Source organism: Dendropsophus ebraccatus, chromosome 13 (genome assembly GCF_027789765.1).
Source record: "Dendropsophus ebraccatus isolate aDenEbr1 chromosome 13, aDenEbr1.pat, whole genome shotgun sequence".
NCBI classification, from domain to species: Eukaryota; Metazoa; Chordata; class Amphibia; order Anura; family Hylidae; genus Dendropsophus; species Dendropsophus ebraccatus.
The window spans coordinates 49075198-49094925 of record NC_091466.1 but is presented as its reverse complement, the minus strand read 5'-3'; the positions used below and the strand labels follow the sequence as shown (position 1 = coordinate 49094925).

Here is a 19728-nt window from a genome sequence, read left to right as displayed (position 1 = left end):
AGCAGCCTGTGTCAGTTGACAGGCCGCTCAGCCAATCATTGGCTGCAGCATTCCTGACCAGTGATTGGCTGAGCAGCCTGTCAGCTGAGACAGGCCGCTCTGAAGCTGGAGCGTGCAGGATCCGGGGAGAAGACCACAAGAGGAGCCCTGCAGCCCGGATAGATAATGTATATCATCAGTCGCCGGCCGTGCACCGCTATTACATGTAGTGATGCACGGTCGGTGCCCAACAATTATAGGCTCAAACCTACTGTATATGAACTATCAGCCGAGGATCATTATCATCGGCTGATCGTTGTATTTATAACACGGAGAGATATTTGGCCGAATCGGCCCGACTCGGCCGATTATCGTTCCATGTAATAGTACCCTAAGCAAATTTGGTAAAATGAGATTCAAACCACACACAATGTGGTAATGTAAAGGAGTTTGCTGTCAGCATTTACACAACATCTGTTGACATGCCACTCTCGAAACGATGACATTGACAAAGCAATGGGAACCAGTAAGCGGTAACTGCAGTGGAGCGGGACAGGTAAGTATACATTACTGTCTTGTCCCCAGCAGCTTCCCCAGTTATGTGTTTATCCCGGACAACCCCTTTTAATGGAGTGACCCACCTTGGTGGCCGCACAGGTCAGCTGAACACTATTTATTACAGGGTAATTGCATCTCTGTTCTTGTCAAAGTTTTGGGTCCTGGTGCTTAAACCCCCAATGAAGCACCCCCATGAAACAGGTGACAGGTTCCCTTTAAGACTAATAGAAAATTTGCTGCATTTCCCATTTAAGATCCAATAAAACAAAAGAATGGTGCAAACATTAGATAGAATGAAACAAGTTTCTCTGAATGAAGTTAGAATACGGTTTATTTACTTTTCTATTCCATAATTAGATTAATAACCTGAAATGTTGCACTACATAGAAAACACTTCTTAACTGTTTAAAAGAGGTTCCCCAGCTCAGGAAGGGGAGACATGTTGCTAGGATATGAAATCAATGTACGATGCACAACACCAAGCCATTGGGACAGCAGCCCCATTACTTAGAGGACTAATCCCATCTCAGCTTGTTATAACCATCAGAATGAAATGGCAGGACGTGCACGATCATTTTCATTCCATTCATTCTCTAGAGGAGAGCCATGGTCGGTTATCTCTGGCAATTTCCATAAAGAATAATTGGAATAGCAACACACGTGTGTCCTGCCACTCTATTCTAATGGGATTCTGGGGTCCTTATTCTCGGGGTTCTTTATAGATACAGAGTAACAAGCTAAGATGAGACTACCACTTTAGGCCACATTCACACACTGTATTTTAGCGCTAAACAACCGCCGATGTTCATACACTGTGTGAACATGGCCTTAAAAAGAATCTGTCAGCTGTAATTAAGCTGACATACTTCTCTCTGCTGTTACCTCTGTCTGTGACAGGAGCTGTCAAAGCAGATAAGGCTTTCTATTGGGATTTGCTACTGCTTTGGACAGTTCCTGCTAGGGGCAGAGGTGGCAGCAGAGAGCACTTAGACTGGAAAGAATACACCACTTCCTGCAGAACATACAGCAGCTAATTAGACTTCAGAGTTCCCCTTTAAAACTAGTTATGCTGCAGTTCCTTGCACATAGTGTAGCTGGGAGCTACACAGGAAATGTTCTGGAAGGGTCACAGAGCTAAATCAGTGATGCAGCTGCTATATTCTCAGGTGTTATTCATTACTATCCTATCAATATGCAAGCACTTTCCAAAGTCAGAGAACCCCTTAAAGATATATGCTTCAAATAATCATACAATTGCCTACAGTACACATATAATCAATACAAAACTCTATTATAAACATATATAAAAAATACTAACACTATTAGTGCAAGTGCATACAACTTATCAGGAAGGCAGGTATAAAACGTATATAAAACAAAGTAAACATACTGATGCTGGACTGTCATTTAAATAACTTACAAAAAGTATATGGCTTAGCATAACAGTGTAATGTTAATTTAGCTGTGTATGTGTGTGTGTGTGTGTGTGTGTGTGTGTGTGTGTGTGTGTGTGTGTGTGTGATTGTATTTTTGGAGTGCTCATTCTTTCTGCATTTTGGTCAAATTTCACAATGGCAGCAAAAATAAGAACTAATTTCTTTTCTTTACGGTATGTTCACATATACTGTACTTTATATGAAGCGGATTTGTGGTTGCAGATTGCAAATTGTATTCTAAATTTAATTCACATCATCCATTTTGCAGTGTATAAAAAACATCTCAACATACACTAACAGTGTAAAATCCTTCATTATCCAAATACATGGCGCCCCTCACACTCACACATAGATAAAATTTGTGTGTGTGTCTGTGTGTGTGTGTTTATGTGGCAGGTTACACTACCCATTGAAAACTATGTAGAAGGGAAAGCTGGGAAGGAAGTGCATGGAGAAATATAGACAAAAACTGTACCAGCTTGTCTCACAAAAAAAGCTGATTCACAGTTTGGACTGCCCTGTACTGCTCTATAATGTCCCCCATTCTGCTGCTACTTCTGGAAGTTTGTGGTAGAGAGGTAGAGGATCAGAGTCCCCAGTTTTTGTATGTATGTAGTGTAATATTTGTAAGCATGTATTTAGTAATATAAGGGCCATCACAGAGGATTGTCTCTAGTTATTTTGCTGCTACTTGTGTATACACACAGGAGAGCTTATCCTGAAAAGCCACCTGAAACAGGTATGCTTTAAATACAGGATTTTAGGCTTTGCTAACATATTATGACATCCACAGTGACATCCACAGTGACATCCACAGTGACATGACATCCACAAATCCTTATAGATCCCATTGACTTACATCAATGGGATCGGCTGTTTTATTAGTAAACGATAGTGCTCTGGACTGAGCTATTCTTCTGCTTTCTGCTTCAAAGATGAGCTAAGGCACCAGGCCCTGCTATCAAGTGCTCTTCTTGGAAGCAGGAAGAAGAGGTTAAGTTCAGGGGATCACATGGAGGTGAATGGGAACTTTAAGGAAGCAGAGGGTGACCAGAGCTATGTAAGTATGTTTTTTGTTCTATTTCCCCCGATAGCATATTAATTTTTACACAGGGGCTGGAATACCCCTTTAAGGATTTAGAAATCTGCATCCAAAACTAAAGTGAATCCTTCCTTCCCACACAGTATTTTGGTCAGTGTGTTTCAACCCAAATCAGGAGTGGAGAGAAAACACCATCCACTAAATTTCAACAGTGTGTGAACATAGGTTTTCTGTGTTTTTAATCTATGGCTATGTTCACACAACGTAATATTTCAGTAAAGAACAGACACTGATTGCAATGGAATCAGCGTCCGTTCTTTACAGCAGGGGTGACATTGCATTGAAGTCAATGCACTGCCGCCCACTCTTTAGAACAGGCGTTAAAATAATGTACCTGCCTATTATTTTCGGAACGGTGTCTGGAAATAATAGCTGTTCACACAACATAATGTGCGGTGGAGGCTGCACATTACATTGAAGTGAATGGCTAATTGATTTGCGGGCACATCCGATGTTAAAAAAAGAACGCTGTCCTGAATGCAGCCCGGCGGCAGGCAGTTTAACAGCGTCCCTTGCATAGTTAAACCAAGTGTGAACATAGCCTACTCCTGGTTTTGGTTGCAAAAATACTGTGTGTGAACATAGCCCAATACCACAAGCGATGGAACGAGCCACAATTCTGTATTAAAGCTTGAGAGAAGTAGATTCTGTAGAAAATGAGAAATTCATGGAGGTTTGGCATTGGCTGTATGACAAGGATTCATTTGCAGGAGTCTGAAACCTTGCATAGTACAGGACATAGTACACTAATATAGTATACTATTGCAGTCTACGTATCCTTCTCCATGCAGCTTCTGACTGCAAAAACAGGTTATATGGCACCTGTTAGGTAATAATTTACTTATAAATGTTATACAAACATGTAGGCTACTTGAACAGACCTAAAGTTGCCATGAGGTTATAGCTACAGTCAAAGACATGCATCAGGAGAAGGTCATCAGTGTCACTGCACCCTCCTTGTACACTGTATACACCATACAAAACGTAATACCACAACTTCATATACGGAGTTGAGGTACACATACATAACAATTGTGCTTCTATGGCAGCATTATGTGGAAAAAGCTAAAACAGGGTTGAAGCATTCCTTAGTAGAAAGCTAAAATTTGTCAATTGATTGTCCTTCCCCATTCTGGTCAATGACTAGTTACTATTATCAGGAGGTTTCTTTGTGCTTGCTCCTTGCTCCGAGGAGGTCAGTAGTTCCATGGAGACTTCTTGATTATGTTTCCCCTTTTTGTGGTTCCTTATTTTTTGGAGATCTTTTTCAATTTTTTTTTCTGTATCTTTCAAAAGTGAAGTCAGTAAGTTTATCAGTAGTGAAAGCCATGCAAGGCCAAATATGATCCAAAAGTACACCAAGGCCCGGTAGCCTTCAAACGGGTGCGTGCCCTTAGGCCCTAGAAATAAATATATGCATTTTATTAAACACTTAACCACTTTGTATATTGTAAAAGCCAAAGTCTAAGCGTCCCTGTTATTTGAAAAAGTTTTGACATGCCTCACATGTGACAAAGCTTTGATCTGATGGGGTCTGGATGTGCAGACTCCCACTGATCATTAGACCGTACTGCTAAACATATCTCACCCGACTCCCCACTTACCCCATCCCATTGCAGGAGATTGATTCTATAGTAGTTATATGAAGCTCATCTCAGTAAGATGGGAAGAGCAGCGTAGTTGACCACTTCTTCTAACTCATCCAAGCGATGAGTGATCAGTCTGAACACCTGGACCCTGAGTGGTCAAACTATTTTTCCCCCAGTCAACCTCCATGTCAGTACCCTTCTATTTACCTTCTACAGCCCCTCTACCATCACCTTGGTGAAAAACCTTGGTGCAGAGGACAGGCCAAGTGGAAGAGCTGTGGGGGACTCTGTGAGTCTGCTCTGGTCCTGGGGGATTTTTTTTTCTATCTCTGGCTAAATATAAGATAAATATAAGTGTGCTGTCATTGAGGATTCCTAAAACCGAATTACTGGTAAGATCTAATTCTGTTTTTTTTTTAAATTACAGGAATACTTTGAATTTTATTACACAATCGATTTGTAAACACAGGAACAGTAGGCACTTTGGAAAGGTCTAACTCTACCATAGGCTACTACTAGAGATGAGCAAAATACGCTTGGGTTCATCCACATCAGCATTGGATTATCGGTGACTAGAAAAGTTGGATGCAGCCCTAGGGAATCCAGAAAAACATGGATACAGACCTTGGCAATAAGACTATTAGACTCCCTAGGGCTGCATCCAACTTATTCAGTCACTGGTAATCAAGTGCAGAGACTTCCGGGTTTGGATGAACTAGAGATTGCTCACGTTTCGCTCATCTCTGGCGACTACATGTTTTCTGAAATCAAGTCATATTACTTAGAATACATATTTTGTAAAAAGGTTCCATATTTAAAGGAGAAGTCCGGTAAAATTTTTTATTTTAGTATTGTATTGCCCCCCAAATGTTATACAAATCACCAATATACACTTATTACGGGAAATGCTTATAAAGTGTTTTTTTCTCTGCACTTACTACTGCATCAAGGCTTCATTTCCTGGATAACATGGTGATGTCACGACCCGACTCCCAGAGCTGTGCGGGCTGTGGCTGCTGGAAAGGATGATGGCAGGGGGACACTGAGGGACACAGGGCACTGGAGGGACACTGAGCATCCCTCTGCCATCATCCTCTCCAGCAGCCACAGCCCGCACAGCTCTGGGAGTCGGGTCGTGACATCACCATGTTATCCAGTAAGTGACATCACCATGTTATCTAGGAAGTGAAGCCTTTATGCAGTAGTAAGGGCAGGGAAAAAAGCACTTTATAAGCATTTCCTGCAATAAGTGTATATTGGTGATTTGTATAACTTTTGAGGGGCAATACAATACTTAAAAAAAATAAAAAATTCGCTGAACTTCTGCTTTAAATTACTATAAATCGCACATAAAGAAAAAATAGGTAAACACATACCAGATCCTACTACATAATCACCAAAGCCAACAGTACTTAAGGAGATGAAGGAGTAGTAGACTCCCTCTTGGTATGTCCACTCTTCAGTTGCCATAAAGAGCAATGGTGGTATTGCCAAAAAAACAACAACTCCAGTCACCAGGAAAAACATAATTGTCACGATTTTTGCCTTTTTCTAAAAGAAAAAAAAATACTAATTAAAAGTGCTGTACATGTGTAAAAGATATCTAGAATTGACAAACACAAACAGTCTTTATTGCATCTAAGTACAAAAAAATAAATACTTCAAACTAGGTTGTACTGGGCCCCTACAGTCCTACCTAAAACCTTCATCTATGTGTTGGCAATGTGGTTCAGAAGAAGGAACCATATTCCACATGTTTGGTCCAGAAAGTTTTGAACATATCACTGTCAGCAGGGCCGGCCTTAGGGGTGTGCGAGCAGTGCGGCCGCACAGGGCGCTGTGCACTCCCGGCAGGAGGGGGGCGCCACCTGCATCCCCCTGAGGCCATATATCCGTCCCTGCCTCAGCACAGCAGCCGAGGAAGCTCTTCTCCCCGGACATGTGACTGCAGCCTGGCCCCCATCCCCCGCCCCCCACAGCGTCTCCCAGCTCACAGAGGCCCATAACCCCGCCCCCTCCCCCGACGGAGACATCAGCAGTGTGATCCTCCGCTCTACCTGCTTCTCCTCATGGGCAGAGACATCCTCCACTACTGCAGTGTGACTGTGAGTATATCTATCTATCTCTGTCTGGGTGTGTTAGTGGAGTTTGTGTGTGCTCTGTGTGTGTTAGTGCTCTGTGTGGTAGGACAACATCTCCCAGCATACACCTATGTGGTTCTGTGTGGTAGGACAACAACTCCCAGCATACAACTATGTGGCTCTGTGTGGTGGAACAACAACTCCCAGCATGCTCCTTTGTGGCTCTGTGTGGTGGGACAACAACTCCCAGCATACACCTATGTGGCTCTGTGTGGTAGAACAACAACTCCCAGCATACTCCTATGTGGCTCTGTGTGGTGGGACAACAACTCCCAGCATACTCCTATGTGGCTCTGTGTGGTAGGACAACAACTCCCAGCATACACCTATGTGGCTCTGTGTGGTAGGACAACAACTCCCAGCATACACCTATGTGGCTCTCTGTGGTGGGACAACAACTTCCAGCATACTCCTGTGTGGTAGGACAACAACTCCCAGCATACTCCTATGTGGCTCTGTGTGGTAGGACAACAACTCCCAGCATACTCCTATGTGGCTCTGTGTGGTAGGACAACAACTCCCAGCATGATCCTGTGTGGCTCTGTGTGGTAGGACAACAACTCCCAGCATACTCCTATGTGGCTCTGTGTGGTAGAACAACAACTCCCAGCATACTCCTATGTGGCTCTGTGTGGTAGGACAACAACTCCCAGCATACTCCTGTGTGGCTCTGTGTGGTAGTACAACAACTCCCAGCATACTCCTATGTGGCTCTGTGTGGTAGGACAACAACTCCCAGCATGCTCCTGTGTGGTAGGACAACAACTCCCAACATGCTCCTGTGTGGTAGGACAACAACTCCCAGCATGCCCCTGTGTGGTAGGACAACAACTCCCAGCATGCCCCTGTGTGGTAGGACAACAACTCCCAGCATGCTCCTGTGTGGCTCTGTGTGGTAGGACAACAACTCCCAGCATTGTCTTGTGTGGCTCTGTGTGGTAGGACAACAACTCCCAGCATGCTCCTTTGTGGCTCTGTGTGGTAGGACAACTCCTCCCAGCATGCTCCTGTGTGGCTCTGTGTGGTAGGACAACAACTTCCAGCATGCTCCTGTGTGGCTCTGTGTGGTAGGACAACTCCTCCCAGCATGCTCCTGTGTGGCTCTGTGTGGTAGGACAACAACTCCCAGCATGCTCCTGTGTGGCTTTGGTAGGACAACAACAACTCCCAGTGGTGTGTATGTGTATATGTGACTGTATGTGTGTCTGTGTTTGCAGGATATATATACTGTGGGGGGCATTTATTAAGTCCGGCGTTTTTTACGCCGGACTTAAAAATGCCCCCGCAGCTCCGGCGCTACGGGGATTTATGTAGAGGCGGACTGCCTCTACATAAATCCCGTGCGCGCCGGTGCGCACCGCCGAAAACCTACGCCAGCTGAGGACTGGAGTAGGTTTTCGGCGTACATTTGGGCGGAACGGATGGTAAATTGCGCGGACTCTGAGTCCGCGCCCTCCGTTCCGCCCACTACACGCCCCCTTTCCGCCCCCCTGGCGTACTCGGCGGAAAGTGCCGATTTGCGATTTTGCCAAATTTGCCATTTGCGTATAAAAAAATACGCAAATCGGCACTTTCCGCCGAAAATCATCCAATCGCCCTGTGTGTCTGTATGTGTCTGTGTAAGCAGTATATACACTGTGGGAGAGATTCATCAAACATGGTGTAAAGTGAAACTGGCTCAGTTGCCCCTAGCAACCAAAGAGTCTGTGAGGAATGAAAGGTGGGATCTGATTGGTTGCTAGGGGCGACTGAGCCAGTTTCACTTTACACCATGTTTGATGAATCTCCCCCTGTGTGTCTGTATGTGTATATGTGACTGTATCTGTCTGTGTAAGCAGTATATACAGTGTGTGTCTCCAAGAGATAGGCTTGGGATGGGCTACAATCAGCCGGGGGGGGGGGGGGGGCGCCAAAAGAATATTCTGCACAGGGAGCCATCTACCCTAAGGCCGGCCCTGACTGTCAGGAAGAATGCAGAAAGACTTCTGTGTCCCACTGTGTCAATCCAAACATAGTCTCTTCATAGTCTCAAGTTCAGTATATTGAAATCAATAGATATATTGTGGGTACACTTTTATACTTTTTTGCCATTATTTTCACATTTACCAACAGGGTGCCCCAAGTAGAGATTAGCAAATGGGGCCAGGTGTGAACCTGGTCGGGTTCACAACTGTCTGGCAATCCAGCAAATTTGCCATCTGGTGTGGTCACTCCAGACTGAAAAAAACATGCTGGAGGGTAAGTATGCTGGGTTCACCACAGGTCTGGTGTCATGTCCTGTTTCAGCCTATGTGGTCTCTGATGGAATCCTGGGTGCAACAGTTTAACTAGTTGTACATCCAGCATTTTTATCCAGGATGGCTCCGGATCACTGGACATCTAACTCCTCAAAACGAAACAAAAAGTTTGGTTTGACTGGACACAATTTGCAAGCAAAGCAGAATATTCAGAGGTTCTTTCTTTACCCTACATACCTTTCCCTCCCAGCATCCCTTCTCTCAAAAATATCTATTTATGTCTTGTAAGTAAATCTTTTACTATACTTCACGACACTACGGAAAAAAATTATATATATGTGTAGGGCATATTGTCTATTTAAGACAATGTTTTTAAGAAAAAAAACCCAAACAACTGCATCTAATAAAAACAACAGCTACTACCTCAAATGTTTGTTGTTCCTTAAAAGGATTTTTATATTCGACTGTACTTGAAGCTCAGACAGGCTATGTTCACATGACGTTTTTTTTTTTTTTATTAAAGTCATTTTGAGTACCAATTCTAGTACAATTATACTATTTGGGTGTGGTTCTTTTTTTTAAAGGTTCATAGAATTTAGTAGTAAAGACAGTGAAAGGGCTGTGAAAAAAAAAGAAATTTGTGTGAACAACTAAAAATAACATGTTTGCAAAATAACGTCTGCGACTAATTGTCAGGAAAATAAATTTGACATCCACGCAAAAAGGGTCCGTTATTAAATGCACTATGTGCATTGAGCGGCCGTCGTTCCATTTACTTCAATGCATTTAACAACTTCAATCACAATTTAGTAATAATAAACGTTAAAAAAGGGGGGGGGTGCACTTTCTTTTTTTTTTATTTAATAGTGTGTAAACAGTGTGTAACATAGCTATATCCTGTCACAAAAAGGCCAGGTAATACGTAAGTGGCTTACTGACATAATACACATGTTTAAAGAAAACGTAAGGGGCTTAAACCACTATATAATGTTGATGAGTTCTCTAAAGGCGATCATCCAACAGTAGGTAATAATGGCCTATTATGCTACCTTTACACGAAATGATAATTCGCCCGATCGTACGATTAACGATGTTAGAGTAACAATTTTTTTTTCATAATGATCAGCATTTAGACGGTACGCTATATCGTATGGAAAATTTGTTTTGCGATCGTTTTGTGATCGCTTAAGCCTATCTCACACATTGGTTAAATCGGCGAACGACTGTTTACACGGAACGATCTGCAAATTTTTTGCGAACGATCAACGACGATTTGAGAAGTTGTTGAAAGATCAAAATGAATGATTTCTCGCTCGTCGTTTGATTGTTCGCAGCATTTACACGTACGATTATCGTTCGAATCTGATCGTTATCGTGCGAATTTGCACGATAATTGTTCTGTGTAAACACAGCATTAGACGGTCTGATAATAAACTGTAAATGATCTGCTAGATCAGTGCTCGTTTACTTAGCTATTATGCAGTCTGACTATCGGGCAGCAAGGGCTGCACGGACATTGTTAGTGATGTCCATGCAGCCCTTGCCTTTAGTGTAAAATAGTAAAGTATTTACTTACCTTACCAAGTTCCAATGTGTTCTTGGAGGCCTTCCTCTGTGTCCGGTCTCTGCACTAACAAGCTGTGGCCAGTCAGCAAATCACTTGCCCTGGCCTGTCTCAGCCAGTGAGTGGCTTACCGGTCGGTGGCCTGTCTCAGCCTGTGATTGGCTGATCATTTTAAGGACCGGAACAGAAGGCAGAGCTGCAGACAGCGAGGAAGGCCTCTGAGGACATAGGGGAACGTGGTAAGGTGAGTAAATATTTTGTTATTGTATACTTCAATCATCAGCTGCGGATCCCTACAACACGTAGTGATGTGTGCCTGACGCTTGATAATTTTAGGTCCGGACCTAAAGAAACGATCAGCTGATGATTGTTTTATCTGCTGATCATTCTCTTTATTACATGGAGTGATAATCGGCAGAATTGGCCTTATTCGGCCGATTATTGCTCTGTGTAATAGGGTCCTTAGACCTTTACATTACTTTTTCACCTCAAAGTTGACTGCTGGTGTATAAATGGTCTATGAAACCATTCATCAGCAACTCCCTGCAGGAGAATGCTTTAAAAACCAGATTGCTCTGGTATTGCACGCCAGAGAGGCTAAATAAAATATATCCAGGACACAGACGGTTTATTGTACAGGAATTGTGGTGGCAATGGGACTTTGCTCCATATTCTGTGGGAGTGCCCTAAGACAACTTCTTACTGGTCTCACATTCAATAACTCTAGAAGAGTTGAAACCTCTTAAGATTTCCTTGTCCCCAGTGATGGCTCTTCTTTATCTAAACTTAGATACTGTCCCTGCACAATTCTGTCCGCTACTGTGTAAAGGCCCTACTACGCCAAGCGATTATAGTCTGTACTTAATTGTTTGGTGTAGATAGATAGATCATGTTAAAAAGCAATGATCAACTGACATGCATGATGTCAGCTGATCATTGTCTTTTAACATGTTGAATCAAAACCATCACAACAGCGATGGTCGCTCCGTGGAATAGGAGTGGAAACAGCAGACCACCGCTCTCTTCTATGGGAGCTAAGGGTACTATTACACAGAACGATAATCGGCCGAATCGGATCGATTGTTCCGTGTAATAAACACAGCGATCAGCCGATGACAACGATCATCAGCTGATTGTTGATATAGGTTTGGACCTATAATTGTTGGCCACCAACCACGCATCGCTACGTGTAACAGTGGTGCGCGGTGGGCGACTGACAATTCCACAAGCATCATACTTTACTTGAACATTTTGAAGATCTTCTCCTGCGCTCCTTCCTCCTCCCGGTCCCACGAGCAGCAGCAGCTTCGGAGCGGCCTGTCTGAGCTGACAGACCGCTCAGCCAATCACTGGCCAGGACTGCTACGGCCAGTGATTGGCTGAGCGGTCTGTCTGCTCAGACAGGCAACTCTGAAACTGCTGATGCGCGCGGAATCGGGAGAAAGAAGGAGTGCAGGAGAAGACCTGCAACATGTTTAGGTTAAGTATGGTGTTTAAACAAGGGCTGCAAGGATATCGGTAACGATGTCCCTGCAGCCCTCGTTAAACGATTAATAGGTCCAGTAAACGAGCACGGATTTAACAGATCAGCGCTCATTTACATTATTGATCGGCCCCCATCGGCCCGTGAAATAGGACCCTAAGGATTGTCCAGGCAGCCCCTCCCACAGCTCCCCGCTACTGATGTTCCCCTACCCCCACCCGCTCCTCCACACTTGCTGTCTACTGTGCGCATAATAGCGCATTCAACAAGTGTAAAATAAGGAAAAAGTGTGCGCTGAAATGAGAGGTCAGCCCTCGGTTCCTACTCACATCGTATCGTGTAATATGGCCTTAAGGTTCTTACTATAGGATTCTTAGACCTGCTTCTAAGTCAACAACTGTTGTACGAAGGAAAAAATCTCAGCTAACCACAATTTCTGCCACTTTTCAAAGGGACAACCCTGGCCTTCCTGCAGTCGGAGGACCCTGCAGATTCCTGTGAGTGAATAGTGTTTATTAAAAGGTCAGAAACGCAGTTGTTACCTTTTTCATTCCCTTCCTACGTAGACATTTTCCAAGCCGCTCACAACAGCAGGAAAGCCTCTTGCCAACCTGGCCGAGAACAATGACATTCAGGGGGATCCCAAATAAAGCATACATGACACAGAAGATCTGTCCACCTGTAGTTTTGGGTGCAATTGTTCCATAACCTGAAATAAATAAAGGGTGTTTTTTTAATTTTATTTAAATCAATGCTTTTTAAGGTTTGTAGGGCTCGACCCAACGAATGCCGGACATTAGTAAATACACCCAAGCTAAAACTGCCTGTTAAAGGGAAGCTATGATGCTTCTAACCTGCTGATATGTCCCTATAGCCCACTGGGCACTGAGGATAAAAGTCATTTATTTTGTAACTTTGTTGCTGAGATAAGATATGTAAATTATGTTTGACGCACTGGGGGCAGAACTACCACCCTCAGTGCACCGATCCACCCTGGCAAGCCGAAGAGGGTGGTAGTCCTGCCCCCAGTGCTTCATACCACTCTGTGCACATTTCTAATAAACTGCAAAGTTTCCAAAAACTGAGCCAAGGATCAAAGAAATGCCTCAGTGCCCGTGCGCTATAGGGACATATCATCAGTAGGTTTCTAGAGATGAGCAAATCTGCCGAAAGTTTGGGTTCACGTGAACGCAAAAGATCAGCGTTTAAATCCAGCCGCCTGGAGAAGGTGGATAAAGCGCGAGGACTGCCTAGAAAACATGAATATAGCCTATGTCTGTACTTTTAGCGGTTCACACATCTCTAATAGTTTCCTCCTAAAAGGTAGTCCAGAGGGAATTTTATTTATTCATTTATTTTCAAATCCACTGGTACTTTAGAAATTTATACAGCTATGTAAAGAATATCTACTTTAAAAAAATTAAGTCATCCAGTATTTATAAGCTGCTGAATGCTCTACAGGAAGCAAGGTATTTTTTAAAGTCTTACACAGTGCTCTCTGCTGCTACCTCTGTCTGTGCGAGGAACTGTCCAAATCCCTATAGCAGGGGTCCTCAACTGGCGGACCGCGGTCCGAACCCGGACCGCGGAGGCCAGCTGACCGGACCCCTGGTCAGACCTCCTAACCGCCCCGGATCCGGTCCGTCCCTCTCCCCACCGCACTGCCTCCCGCCCCATAGTCGTACTGTCCTTAGATGTCAGTACGCCTGTGGGGCTGGGCGCAGTGTCGGTCCGGCCCCCGGCTGATACGCGCTCTCTGGGGATGTCCCGGGGATTCCCCAGCAGAGCGCGCACCACAGACCTCAGTGTACGCTGCCGGCCTGTCCTTCCCGGAAGTGCAGGCCGGCGGCGTACGCTGAGGTCACTGATGCGCGCTCTGCTGGGGAATCCCCGGGACATCCCTACAGAGCGCGTATCAGCCGGGGGCCGGACCGACGGGAAGAGACGAAGACAGCCGCAGCGGGGAACGAGGTGCTAGGTGAGTTGTTTTTGTTATTTTTTTTTTCTGTCTGGGGGGCATCTACAAGGGGAGAGCGCACAGGTGGACTATATACTACAGGGGGGACCTCACAGGGGGCTATATACGACTGAGGGGGCTATATACTACTGGGGGGAGCGCACAGGGGGCTATATACTACAGGGGGGACCTCACAGGGGGCTATATACTACTGAGGGGGCTATATACTACTGGTGGGAGCGCACAGGGGGTTATATACTACAGGGGGGACCTCACAGGGGCTATATACTACAGGGGGAAAGCACAAGGGGGGCTATATACTACTGGGGGGAGAGCACAGGGGCGCTATATACTACTGGGGGGAGCTCACAGGTGGCTATATACTACAGGGGGACAGCGCATGGGGGGGCTATATACTACAGGGGGAGCTCACAGGGGGCTATATACGACAGGGGGGAGCTCACAGGGGGGGCTATATACTACTTGGGGGGAGCTCACGGGGGCTATATACTACTGGGGGGAGCTAACAGGGGGCTATATACTACAGGGGGAGAGCACAGGGGGGCTATATACTACTGGGGGGAGCTCACAGGGGGCTATATACTACTGGGGGACAGTGCACAGGGGGCTATATACTACACTACAGGGGGAGAGCACAGGGGGACTATATACTACTGGGGGGAGCTCACAGGGGGCTATATACTACTGGGGGACAGTGCACAGGGGGCTATATACTACAGGGGGAGAGCGCACAGGGGGGCTATATACTACTAGGGGGAGCTCACAGGGGGCTATATTCTACAGGGGGAGAGCGCACGGGGAGGCTATATACTACTGGGGGGAGCTCACAGGGGGCTATATACTACAGGGGGAGAGCGCACAGGGGGGCTATATACTACTGGGGAAGCAACAGGGGGCTATATACGACAGGGGGGAGCTCACAGGGGGGGCTATATACTACTTGGGGGGAGCTCACGGGGGCTATATACTACTGGGGGGAGCTAACAGGGGGCTATATACTACAGGGGGAGAGCACAGGGGGGCTATATACTACTGGGGGGAGCTCACAGGGGGCTATATACTACTGGGGGACAGCGCACAGGGGGCTATATACTACAGGGGGAGAGCACAGGGGGGCTATAGACTACTGGGGGGAGCTCACAGGGGGCTATATACTACTGGGGGACAGCGCACAGGGGGCTATATACTACAGGGGGAGAGCGCACAGGGGGGCTATATACTACTAGGGGGAGCTCACAGGGGGCTATATTCTACAGGGGGAGAGCGCACGGGGAGGCTATATACTACTGGGGGGAGCTCACAGGGGGCTATATACTACAGGGGGAGAGCGCACAGGGGGGCTATATACTACTGGGGAAGCAACAGGAGGCTATATACTACTGAAGGAGAGCGCACAGGGGGGATTATACACTACAGGGGGAGCAACAGGGGGGCTATATACTACCAGGGCAGTCACCCCCTTTGTACCTAATATCAAAGGCCTGGTGAGAGAGAAAAAAATGCCAATTTTCCCGCTAATAAGCAGCAATTCTGTATATAAATAGTTGAACGTTTGTGACAAAGTAACAAAACACGTTTCCTACTGATGTTTAGCTCGGACCTTCACCTGACAATAGACCCCGGTAAGTGGACCTTCACTAAAAGTTGTTGAGTACCCCTGCCCTATAGAAAACCTCTTCTGCTCTGGACAGTTGCTGCTGGGGAGGTTTGTTATGCTGTACTGAGCTGTTTGGAACTTCTGGAGAGGTACGCTGTGCTGTACTGCATATATTGGTATTTATTTGGCAATGCTGTGAGTATTGCAGTTTTTTTCTAGTGTTAAGGCTCCAGCATCACCATGGATTGACTGATGGGGCCTGCGTAGAAAAGTTTTAAAGCCCTGCTTTACATAACGGCCAATTCCCATTGTCATAATATGGCAATAGTATTACTCCTGTAACACCTAAATTTCCTATAGTTATGCTGAATGAAATATTAGCAATGAGTAAACCTGCTAAACGTCCAGGTCCGGACAAACCCAAATGCTCAGCAATTGACTCCCGTTGGCTGGAGAAGTTGAATGCATCACTTGGGCTGTCAGAACAACATGAATACAGCCTACAGATGTATCCATGTTTTCCAGGAATCCCTAGGGCTGCCACAAACTTCTCCAGCCACCGGGAGTCAAATTCAGACTGTTCAAATTTGGCCGAACCTGAACGTTCTTCAGGTTAGCTTATTACTATTGACAATATAGAATATAGCGATCTTAGCTTGGCTCAATAGTATAAAATGTTTATCCAAATCAATGCAATATTGAGGTTATAGTATAACTGTCATTTAATTTATTTTTGCAGAAATAAATAGTACAAGTGATTTTAAGAAACTCTGTTTTTTTTATGCAAAAAGGTCTCTTTCTGTACTCAAAAAGCTGTTTTGCAGCCTCCCTTTCACTTCTTATCTGCTCGTTATAAAGCAAAGTGGTCTTCATTACAGAGGAACAAAGTTAAGACGGGTTCTACTGTGTCCTTTATAACCTATGGAGGGGGGAGGGGCCGAGGGGGATGAGTGAGCAGGAAGAGGACAGAGCCAGACTGTGCAGTTTGGAGACAGTTACATTTACACTTTTTATGCTGTTCCTGCTGTAATCCTAATTTATCTTTAGCTTTAGACGTCACAAGTCCCTTGAGAAGCTCTCCAGGAGCTCCTTATGTCAGTTTTTATACAGGCATTTTTTGGGAACAAGCCTACCCCCATAAGTATAGAAAACCCCACAAGATATACAGGGCTGATAACATATAATAATGTATAACAGGAATGGAGCTTACCAATAGTAGTTACCACAGTACCAGCAAAAAAGAAGGAGCTGCTGAAATCCCAGTTTGTCTGCTTCTGCGAGGTTCTGTTCAATAGAGGGTTTACCCCATGGTTAACTGCATCTGCAATAACCTTTTTTTTGTTTTTTAGGAGAGAGAAAGCTCCATTTTAGCATCATTTGGAAGTCATATTTTTCTCTTTTCATAGCAATAAATACAGATATCACAATAATGTCTATATAACATTGTAGCCAGTAAAGACATGCCTACACAAGCCATATGTATACACATGGAACATTGGGTGGAGGGGGGGCCTGCAGATTCTTTTTCTGTATTTATTTTAGAGGGAATTTCCACCAAAACACCCATGAAATTATACATATAGAGGGTACAAACCCACTTGACGTATTTGCTGCGTGAATCAGTCTTAAAAAAAAATAAGCAGGCAAAACGCAGGTTGACTTTATACAAACACACACAGCAGATACGCAGCAGATTTGATACTGTGTTCAGTTATTTAGATCTAATCTGCTGCGTATCTGCTGCGTATCGCAGCAGTAAATACGCAGCGTATATGCCGTGTGTGTTTGTACCCAGAAGGGGATTTACGAAGACCGCTGTACAAGTATGCCAGTCTTATGTTAGGCCCCACCCCTTTTCTTCACCAGGATTCACTATGAGGCGTACGCCTCTTAGTGAATCCAGCCGGCCGGGTGCACGACATACCAAATCTACACCTTCTTCCATCTACACTTGCGTCATGATTTACATAAATGATGATAAATGAGGCGCCTTATCTCCCCTCCAAGCTCCGCCAGCCCGCCCATTGGGAAGGGGCGAATATGCACCTTCTCCCTGGCGTACGCCTCTGGCGTAAGCTTTGTAAATCCCCCCCCATAATGTATATATAGCTGACTCGAGCTCGCTATCTGTGACCAGGTCAACGCTGAGGACCGTCCTAATGCCTAGCTAATTTAAATATGGTGCAGGACATTTACAGAGTTCATCAGGAAAACTGATAACTGTCAGTTACATGTCTGGAGGCTTCATTACACTCTATGTATAGTTTCATGGGTGTTTTGGTGCTGATGGGTTCCCTTTAACATGTTACTGTCATTTGTTATTACATTGTCTTATAAAAGGTAACCTTTTCTTAGACAATGTTATTACAAATGACAGTTAGAAGAAAGCAGCTATGGTCTTCTAACCCTGGATAATCCTTTTAAGGCTACATTGAAAGAACAAGACGTTGCAGATTAAGGCTATGTTATTTGTCGCTATTTTTACATTGTGGGAACATAACCTAAAAGTACTAATGCTGCACCCAATAAGATTAGCATTCAGAGACATTCCCAGCATTTGGTATAAGATCTGAGAAGGTGTAATTCGAGGGATTGTTTAGGAATATTCTACTATATTGACAAACTGTTCTTGTCCCCCCAGACAATGCGGCACAAAGTCATCTGTGGGTGCAGTATCTCTTTCTTTGGTGGCAGTGCATCCCCATTGACCAGCTCAATAAATAGAGGAAGACAGATCCTATACAAGGCAGCATATACTTAACAGGTATTATGATTATGACATGAAATAATAATAGGGAAAGATAGTGTACAGTGTTCTTACTTGAATAAGATGTTCCAGGGCATCATGTGTAAGGCAAGTGTAGTTCTTCAGAAACTCCAACCTGTGGCGCTCTGTGTTCACCTTTACCTCTGTCTCTGCATCTTGTTCCAGCATCTGAAACACCATGCCACCTGCCAGCAGGTACCCGAAAAATCCCACAGCTAACAGGAAATTTTTAATAAATCCAGAAGACATCCTGACATCAGTCCTGAGTCTTCTTTACATCAGCTCAATTCACATCTGTCTTCTGACTGTGAGAAACAGGAAATCCAGTTCTTATATCTGTCCTTGTAATTCTTGGGAGTTCAAGTTGATAAATGAAGGACTCTGTATGTCACAGGGGATGTCTAAGGGACGAGTTGACATCAGGGAGTCAGGGTGGAGCTAGCCACAGCTCGTCCCTCTCAAACTTTGTACTTTGAATTCTGACACAGTTTGCATTTCCTGTAAGCAAATATATACAAGACAGTGAGCATTACATAATACATCTAAACAGCGTACTGAAAGAAACAAGGGACCCATTGGGCGGATTCACTTTTATTGTCCCTAGAAAAAGGCACGGCGCAGTTTGTTTGCACAGTCATAGTGTTGGGGGATTTGTTGGAAAATACTTTGAAAAAGACAACTTTTATTGTAATATTACGTTCTATTTATTAAAGGATATAAGTATGATGAAACACACCTAATTTCTAAAAAATTCATTGGAGCGCTTAAACTTATATCCCCTATCCACAAGATAGGTAAGAAACGTATGATTGAATTGAGTTTGACTGCTTGGGTGGAACACCCAAAATGTAGGTGAATTGGGGTCCCGAGTCCCCCATCTAAATGGAGCAGCAGTCACACATGCACACTGCAGCTCCAGACACTTTTTCTCATCTTCAGGGGTGTTGACTAGGGACCAGCTGGGATTTGTAGTTCCACACAATGGCATGCTTGGGTCATGATAACTGAGTGGGATTTTAGGCCCTGGAGTACACAGTACATACACACCTTCTAGTACACAGACATACACACATGTAAGTAAGGGAATTGTAAGAATGGTGCCCAGGGCATTCCTAGTGTACTGTACCTGGTGTGTGGTAGTGAGGTGCCTGTGGTATTTCATGCAAAATGAGGCAGCCAGACAATGATGGTAACGTAACAACAGGGACAGTTCTTTACTGTTGCAAATTTAGGAAGGGATGGGATGATACAGTCCAAATGTCTAAGAATTCTTCCCTAGTTAGTTACCTAGTGGGTG

The 19728-nt window shown here is 44.6% G+C and overlaps 1 protein-coding gene and 1 long non-coding RNA gene across 2 annotated transcripts in view; one reads left to right on the top strand and one right to left on the bottom strand.

The window, feature by feature from the left end:
• Nucleotides 1–850: 850 nt before the first annotated feature.
• LOC138770629 (potassium channel subfamily K member 16-like) lies at nt 851–18926 on the bottom strand. Its single transcript, XM_069949740.1, has 5 exons — nt 18486–18926; nt 16875–16995; nt 12632–12798; nt 6041–6215; nt 851–4475 (listed from the first exon to the last, which is right to left on the bottom strand). The coding sequence occupies exons 1-5, from the start codon at nt 18678–18680 to the stop codon at nt 4219–4221; spliced, it is 915 nt and encodes a 304-aa protein (XP_069805841.1). The 5' UTR covers nt 18681–18926; the 3' UTR covers nt 851–4218.
• Nucleotides 18322–19728, top strand: part of LOC138770630 (uncharacterized) — a 14619-nt gene continuing 13212 nt past the window's right edge. The window contains exon 1 of the long non-coding RNA XR_011359478.1: nt 18322–18428. This is a non-coding gene — a long non-coding RNA (uncharacterized lncRNA). The remainder of the gene's footprint in view (nt 18429–19728) is intronic.